The 9,080-nt window shown below is 44.1% G+C and overlaps 1 protein-coding gene across 1 annotated transcript in view; it reads left to right on the plus strand.

Moving 5' to 3' along the window:
- LOC107575428 (beta-1,4-mannosyl-glycoprotein 4-beta-N-acetylglucosaminyltransferase-like) overlaps nt 1–6,310 on the plus strand; it is a 25,961-nt gene extending 19,651 nt beyond the window's left edge. The window contains exons 2-3 of the mRNA XM_016261805.1: nt 2,351–2,690; nt 3,984–6,310. Coding sequence (XP_016117291.1) covers nt 2,352–2,690; nt 3,984–5,405 — 1,761 coding nt within the window. The 5' untranslated portion in view covers nt 2,351 and the 3' untranslated portion in view covers nt 5,406–6,310. The remainder of the gene's footprint in view (nt 1–2,350; nt 2,691–3,983) is intronic.
- Nucleotides 6,311–9,080: the final 2,770 nt, after the last annotated feature.

Consider the following 9,080-nt stretch of genomic DNA (forward strand, 5'->3'; position numbering starts at 1 on the left):
GAGTGTGAGAGTGTGTGTGGGTGTGTGTGTGTGTGTGTGTGAGAGAGAGAGAGTGTGTGTGTGTGTCTGAGTGTGAGAGTGTGTCTGTGCGTGCGTGCGTGTGTGTGTGTGATCTGGCACAACGGCTCTCTAAGGTGTCAGATGTGACTCAGCAGATCTGTTGGGATCATGTGACTGTAGATGGTTTAATGTTCCACACACTGTCTTGTCAAATCTTTATTAAATAACAGTGTTTGGTCAAAGAGCTTCTGCAGACATGAAACAAACATGAACTGGCTTTCAGGAGTCTGACCAGAGATTCTGTACTATTTGGCATTTGTTGAAATATTAAAATTTGCCAGTTTAACTCTTTCGTGTAAGAGTCTTTCGTCTCTCGTTTTCATGTAAAACACGTGTAGATGTGCGTCACATGCATGTCTGTGATTGTGAGCGTTTTTAGGATGCAATTTCATGTTAAAACTGTTTCAACTTTTAAAAAATGCATCTGAAGACCCTTGAATTCATGTCGTTTCTCTCTGTATGTGAGCGTGATGTGATCCTGTCTAACCGCACCGTTCCACCCAAATCTAACATAAGCCATCACAAAATTAAAAATCAGGCTGCACTTCGACTGGTTTGAAACCCTGTGAAGTGAGAAAAGTCACAGAGTGAATCTATTTGACTGTGTGTGTGTGTGTGTGTGTTTGTGTAGGAGTTTGATTGTGTTACATCCAATTTGGCTGCCGGTTGTTCCTCTTTTTATTCCTCTTCCCACAATAATGCGTCAGTTTATTTGTGTCTTGCGAACCCCGCATTGCCGCCCGCTGCCGCATGATGTGATTGGACAGTGTTTCCTGCGTTAGAACACCTGATTGTCCAATCACGTCGCTGCTGAGCGCTCTGTTCCTCTCATTAACTCGGTTAGCTGGGTATTTATTTAACAGCTGCTTTGCTAATCTGGCCTCTTCCTGTACAACATGTCTGGTCCAGGAAATCTGTTTATTTGCTTTGGAGTCTGACGGGAGTTTCTCGGTTCATGTGGCACAGAATCAGGATGTTTCGGATGCATACTTGCTCAAACGCCGTTGTACATACTTCACATGCAATCGTGTGTGGGTCTGAGGGTAACAAACCCCACTGCTCAAATGCTGCGGCAGCGAGCGCTGAGAATGCCACACGTGCTTGCATTTCAGAATGCAGCAACGCACAAAAATAAGCACGAGTATTGGTTCTCATGAGGTGTTTTGTTACTATCACTGATGATCTGGAAGGTCAAACACACTGAGGAGCTTCTGTTCTTCAGCTGCTCTGAAAGGCTGGAGAGAAACCCGTTCATGAGCGTCTCATCTAACCGTGATCCCTGAGCACTTTACAGCATTCCAATGAGGATAATGCCACAAAATGCACTTTGAAGCAGTTATGATGCACTCCAAATAAACTTAAGATGTGTTGGGAGGCAGTCTAATAACCGATTGCTTCCCATATATTGTGATTTGTCTGCGTTTGTTTACACATTCGTATAATCTGAAATATATTCCAGTCAACCACATTTCCAGTTCCCAAATATATTTGTGACTGCTTCTCCGTCATTTGTGTGATTGTGCATTTGACAATATTTTTAATTAGCTCCTGCAAAAAAACAGAGAAACTCCATGTACAATGAAGCTTAACTAGACCAACTTCATTATCAATAGCCAGGTTTCCATCCAAAGTTAATTTATGTGCATAATATAAATTGGAATATCGCATAAAGCATTTGCGAATAAGTGTCGTTTCCATCCATCGAGTCAAAGAGAACAAAACCGACACTTCATGATAAACTGGCGCTATATATCACTAAGAAAAGTAGGAGCAGCCACTGAATATAATAATTTTCATATATAATAAATTACTTGTGCCTCAGAGCGAGCAGACGAAACAATATAAAAGTTGCTTTCAAAGGCGGATGTCTGCTGTTTGTGAAAGCAGTCGTGTAAGACAGTAAGGGCATTTTAGAATGACTATAACATTTCAGATGCTGCGCAGCGAGATCGTTCCACTGGTTAGTCAGGTTTGCCATCCCATAGTGCAAAGTTGCATGACTTTTTTTTTTATGTGCATGGAGGAATCTATTTGGCAAATGTGTTTCCATCTCCCATTATTCGCATTAACCCTCAAAAAGTCAAAAACCACCTCAAGCGAGCATAAAAACATTTTTGAGAATTAAGGGATTTGGCTTTCCATCACTTGTTTCTGATTCGATACTTCAACAGGGTGATGGAAACATAGCTAATATTGCACTGAATTTAGCACTTGAATATAAATTCGTAAGATTGTACATCAGTAATTGTTTCTGTTCCAAATCTAAATCTCTCTAAACTCTGTTTCTCAGGATGAAAATGAGACGTCACAGGGTTTTCTTGATTTGCACGGTGGGACTGTGTGTCATTTCCTTCCTGCATTACTACAAGGCTCTCCACTACGTGTCCCTGCTGAGGGAGTTGTCCGCACCTTACCCTAACATCAAATCCTTCATCATGGTCACTGGTTTCTTCTGGAAGGAGGGCAGTACCCCGCTGTCCAGTGCGTCTCCGGAGGAAGGGCCTCGGCTGGTCCACAGCAAGCCCCGGGCCGGAGGAGGCCTGGAACTCGACACCGGACAAGAACCTGAAGCACCACAGCCGTGGAAGAGACCTGAAGATCCGCAGCGCAGGAGCTTGGGGACGACAGAGGTACCAGCGCTGCTCTTCTGTAAAGTCATGTGTGATTTCTGCACCAGACAAACACTCCCCCGTCTGTCATTGGTCAGTCAGATAAATAAAAACGGTTAATAAAGAAAAAGTTACTCTAATCATGTTGTAGTTACATTTTCAATTTGACTAGTTAGAAATCGTAAAAAATCCATAATTGGTCAAAAGTCGCCCAGCCCTAGGTTAGGGTCAACCATTACACTAAGTCAAAAGCTGACGTGGGGTCACCCAAACAAACAGATTAATGTTGTGAGCCAAAGAGCTAAAACATGCAAGAGAATAACAATACATACATAATATAATGCATAAAATAATTATATACATATCATTTTGAATTTTGAGTGGTCCAGGTATTTAAACAATCAGTGTGGCTAATAAATATTCAAGATTGTGATTACTGCTTCCACTATTGATTGTGACTGTGTTGATTACAACATTAGACTCCCATTGTGTCTCAAGTTTTTCACGACAGTTGTTCATAATGAGTTTTAAGCAGTCAGATGCTCACTTTTGTTTGCTTTGGCACATGAAAATAAAAGTAGATTTGATGCTGTGCAATTCGCTTGAGATGTAGAATGTGGTGGATTCGCAGCTAGAACACGGCCCGCTGTAATCAAGTGCATTTTATAAAGCGGATAGTTCCGGTCCTTGATTCTGATTGACTGAGCCGCGTTCGAAGCTGTTGTACATTATGCTACAAACATACACCTTTGTTTACGTTTACTTGGTTGCAACCACAACCGTTCGTGAGGAGCTACATTGTTTGGTGGAAGAATACTGTTTTTATTAATATCATTACATTTTATTTGCTTTGGGGTTTTTTTTTGTGAAACCTTGCTACGTATATGGAATAACCATTTTATAAAAGCAATAACCCCCGTGAAACCGTGGTTTGCTGTGAATTTAAAAACAGCTAACTCGTCATGCCTAACAACGGCCCTTAGCTGTTATAAATTCACTGTAAACCACGGCTTCTTGGGGCTTATTGCGTTAATGATTTGTGTCATCCGTTTAGCCCTAAGGCTGATGATACTCGGGGCAACTTTTTTGAGCACTGTTGCTTGGGCACTATCCCATTGAGAATGGGTAACAAATTTCTATCTGGATATTTTAGATCGGTCGTTGGCCCTGTGTCTCACCTGGTTGCCTGTTGATGTTAATGTTGCCCGGCAACATCGCTCAAAAAGTTGCCCCGTGTATCATCACCCTAAGAGTCAGTGAAACTTGTGTCCAGATTCTGCTGTCTTCTCATGGGGCTTGTTCTTCATTAATCAGGTCTATAAGGGAGGTTTGATCGCCTGGCAGCCCAGCGGCCCGACTAACCAGAAGCCTGACCCGCAGAGAGACACTGCGGTGAACAAGCTTCAGTCGCGTCATGCCTCGACTCCAGACCCGCTGGAATCCCTGGACGGCCTGCACCGCCGCACCCACGTCCTCCAGGATGACCGCTCCCCTTATTTCGTCCGCACCAAAGCAGGCGCTCTGTGCTTCCGTCAGGGGACGGAGGTGGCTCCGCCTAAAGACGAGACGTTGAAAGCGAGACCCAGCGTAGCTGGCCTCGGCCAGCGGAGAATACTGCAGAAGCCAGACGAGTCGAAGACTCCAGCGAAATCAGTGGAGGAGTCCGGAGCCGCTCGAGGGAAGCCCAAGCGTGGCAAGCGACTTGTGAAGTGCGTTTGTCGGCCGGGATGGCACGGTCCTTACTGCGGAGTGCCCACTATGGTGTACCACTCCAATCTGCCCACGAAAGAGAGACTCACCCCCCGCGAGACGCCTCGACGCGTCATAAACGCCATCAACGTGAACCACGAGTTTGACTTGTTGCACGTGCGCTTCCGCGAGCTCATCCGGGCCGTGGATCTCTTCCTTGTGTGCGAGTCCAACTTCACGGCGTACGGAGAGAGGCGTCCGCTGAGGTTCCTGCATCTGCTGCTCAACGGAACATATGATTACGTGCGCCACAAGATCCTCTATGTCTTCCTGGACCATTTCCCAGAGGGCGGCCGACAGGACGGATGGATCGCCGACGACTACCTGCGCACGTTCCTGACTCACGACGGCATGGCGCGGATCGCAGGCTCGCGGCCCGACGATGTTTTTCTCATCAACGATGCAGACGAGATCCCGGCTCAGGAGGGAGTCCTTTTCCTTAAGCTTTTCGATGGCTGGACGGAGCCTTTCGCCATCCACATGCGGAAGTCCCTGTACGGATTTTTCTGGAAGCAGCTGGGCTCCCTCGAGGTGGTCTCCGGATGCACCGTCGGGATGCTGAGGGACGTCTACGACAACGATGGGATTCGGCTCCGGCGGCGGGAGTACTACACCATGCCGGGATTCCGGAAGTACGAGAACGACACCGGACACATCTTGGTGCAGTGGTCGATTGGAAGTCCATTCCATTTCGCAGGCTGGCACTGCTCCTGGTGTTTCACGCCAGAGGGAATTCACTTCAAACTCATTTCGGCCCAGAACGGGGACTTTCCTCGCTGGGGCGACTACGAGGACAAGCGCGATCTCAGCTATATAAGGGAGCTGATCCGAACCGGGGGCTGGTTCGACGGCTCCGTGCAAGAGTACCCTCCATCGGACTCTAAGGAGCACATGTACGCCCCCAAATACATGTTGGATAATTACGATCACTACCGCTACTTGTTGGAGAACCCTTACGCCAAGCAGTCCAACCTAGGCGGCGCGTAGAGCAGAATGAGGGCCAAAGATGGTTTGACAGTTAGGAAGGGGAACAGAGAGGGAGAGAAGAGAACGCTGTCCTGTTCCTCTCTTTCCTCTCTCTCTCATTGGTCCCAACATCCAACACCATCCAATATGTGAACGCAGGCCTTGCAGAGACCAACAGCAAACCTTTCTGTTTTGGTCAATGTTTACATGAATGATTCCCAGCGTTCTTTGAGAGACTCAACGCCTCCTGTGTTCACTGTACAAGACTGTGTGTGTGAGAGAGAGTGAATGTGTGTGTGTGTGTGTGTGTGTGTGTGTGTGTGTGCGATCAGACTCATTGGTGCACAGACTTTCTTGCTTGCACTTCAGAATCAAAATAAGAAAACTCATTGCACAAATTTTTGGGTCTGTTGACAGCTTGTAAATTCCTCCGAACTCAAACGTCTCTTTCCTCGGTCAGAAAAATATCTTTGTGTATCATTGTGAGCTGTTCTGAATGAGTTTGTGGATGAGAGAGAGAAAGAAAGAGGCCATTCGAGAGAAACGGGGCTTTGTTTGAGCTCTGCTGGGTTCTGATGGAGCTGATATGTGAGATTGTGCCGAGTGAGAGAGGTAACAAATGAGCTTCCTGTTTGAGAAATCCTTGCGGAAAACATCCTAAAGCTGGGAAAAGAGCTGTTTTCAAGTCAGATATTTAGTCTGTGAACCACCCATGTTGTGCACAAGAATGGTGAGACGCCTGATAAAAATAAGTCAGAGGCTCTGTTCCAAACTCGTCAGATGCCTACGTAGGCAGCACTTTAAGGCATCACAGCTGCATCCCTACACAAAGGTTGTTTCAAATCATCTGCTGCCTTCTAAGAGACCTTCTTTTGGCCAAATTTAAAATTCGAATTCTTTTTTTTTTCAGAGAAGGCGTGATCTGAGAATGCATTGCGACAATCTACTTTCCATCTATGATGGCGGACAAAGACTTGTTGATTATAAATGCAATGTATTCAATACGGAAAAGCATTGATATAAACGGTGTAGTCCAATTTGTGTTTTTTGTTGTTAGTTTAGCAACATGTATCATGCTTAACTGGAATCAGCAATGCAGCTCACTGTGTTTTGGAACAGAGCCGTGTACTGTTAGGTGGTCTTGGCTCTCTCGTGTTTTCATTTTAAGTCGGAGCAGGGAACAGTTTCTTATGAAATCCAGTTCTGGAAACTCCCTGTCCTCAGAGCAGTGAAGCCATCTGATCACATTCGAGATCCGTGGGGAATTACATTTACACAGCGGCACCCGAGATCTGAAGAGTTGCGGATGATTTGACAGTAGGATAATTCTGTCATTGAAGTCAACATGAAATCAACATTGACTCTCTTCATTCATGTTCCTGTCTTATTGTGAACGATTCGCCATTAATATTACAGCTGACATCATCAATCCACCGACACCGTCTGATCACTTCATCATGGGAAAAAAATCAAGTCCCATCCTACATTTATTCTCACACTTTCATTGCAGAAATACAAGTACAATGGGTTGTGAATGTCATTTCATGTTGACTTTAATCCCCAAAACTCCCATAAACATGGAATCACTTCCGAAGAACATTCTCTCTCTCTGTCAGACATGCTGCTAAAAACAGGTCTCCAGATATAGAAAATATCTGTACGGGGAATTAAAATACTGCCATGGTGAAATATATATCACCAGTAGTCAAGGGTCATGAATTTACGCTCGCATATGACTTCACTGGTGTCTGTGTAAAAGGTCATTCGGCCGTGACACTACACATATCCGTGTGGCCTGTTCGTGCCGCCGACTGCTGTTCTGTGTCCCAACAGCAGCACATTATAAACAGACTAAAGATAGAGACAGCGTTCGATGTCTGAAGACATAACAGATCTCCGCAGAGAGACAGGTGCACAAGCGTTTATAGTGCTTCATACCACTGTGATTGCAGTGCGCTCGTGACCTTCATGTGCACAGTAAACGAAAGCTCGAATCTGTGTGAATTCCACATGGGAATAGAGTCGGAATGTTGAGCTTTTTATTCCAGTGACCTCCGGTGAGACGATTGCATTCTTATCCTGAAACTCGAGCATTAATGAGAAGACTGGAGTTCGTTTCATTCTTACTGAATCACAATCCGTACACATCTGCATATCAAGCAGCCTACAGATGCAGGAATATCTGTATTAGTGGCCTTATGAATGAGTTGACATCATATTTTAAAGGCAGGAGAGCCAAACTCATATCCGAGTTCACATCTGCAGGATGAGATCCGTTCATCCATAACTGTCATGCCACATTTGTGACCATGGAGCACAAAACCATAAGGGTCAATTTTATGAAATGTAAATCAATGTCAATGCTTTCCATTGCTTGTATGGTTTGTTAGGATAGGACAATATTTGGCTGAGATACAACTATTTGAAAATCTGGAATCTGAGGGTGCAAAAAAATCTAAATATTGAGAAAATCATCTTTAAAGTTGTCCAAATGAAGTTCTTAGCAATGCATATTACTAATCAAACATTATGTTTTGATATATTTACGGTAGGAAATTTACAAAATATCTTCATGGAACATGATCTTTACTTAATATCCTAATGATTTTTGGCATAAAAGAAAAATTTATAATTTTGACCCATACAATGTATTGTTGGCTATTGCTACAAATATTCCTGTGCTGCTTATGACTGCTTTTGTGCTCCAGGGACACATTTAGTTCAGAAGAACATGGCTAGATTTGAACCTGTGTGACAGCAGGTGCTCAGAGGAGGTTTTGTGTTGAATTTAATGATCGTTTTGCTCATTGAGGTGTTTGGCTGTAGATCAGGAGCTCACAGACTCTCTCTCTCTCTCTCTCTCTCTCTCTCAGTTAACAAACATTCACTGTTTTGGACTTATTGTCTTTTTTGTTTTGTGTTGCTTGCTGTCATAAATGTTGTTGCTGTTTACATTATTTATCTTATTTATTACTCTCCTGTTTCTATGTAGAAAAGGGAAGCTCGGTTTTTCAGAGAAGTGAGAAGTTCTTCTCTGACTCGGTATGAAAGACTGAAACACTTCTCTCCTCCACATCCCGTCCTCTCGCACCGTATTATTCATCTTAAACATGATGGTAAAAGGCACTCATGAACCTTCTGGGCCAGAAACACTTTATGCTAGTATGCAAGTGCACATGCTCTCAATAAATTGTTCACAATAAGATCAATAACTTGAATTTGGGGGGAAATAAATAGAAAAAAATAATTGAATGACTTAGAATTGGGTGAATTTTCATTTCAATTGCTGACTTTAAGGGCTGGAATACACTACATGAAGTCATAACAGATTTTAAAACACCGGACATCATTCACACCGATAGCCTAGTGGGCAGTACTTGCGTTACACCGTGTCCTAACTACAGGTGACGCGACAGAATCAGCCAAATATCACATCAATTAGCCAATCAGAAGCGTGTGTGGGCGGAGCCTCTCTGGAAGTGCACTGCACTCGCAACGAAATGGATGTTTATGATGTTTATACACATCGATTGCGAATTACAAGCGTCATAAAAGCATTCTGAGCCAGAGAGAATCTCAGAATCCATCCACGAATCGATTCTGCATAGATCTAGATTCCGACGTCACGGAAATAGAAAACGTTTCTAAAATAGAAATTTCGCGTGCCGCTGTCGTGGTTAGTTATGGCAAAAACTC

This window comes from Sinocyclocheilus grahami, unplaced genomic scaffold (assembly GCF_001515645.1).
Source record: "Sinocyclocheilus grahami isolate Dianchi unplaced genomic scaffold, SAMN03320097.WGS_v1.1 scaffold2635.1, whole genome shotgun sequence".
Classification (NCBI taxonomy): domain Eukaryota; kingdom Metazoa; phylum Chordata; class Actinopteri; order Cypriniformes; family Cyprinidae; genus Sinocyclocheilus; species Sinocyclocheilus grahami.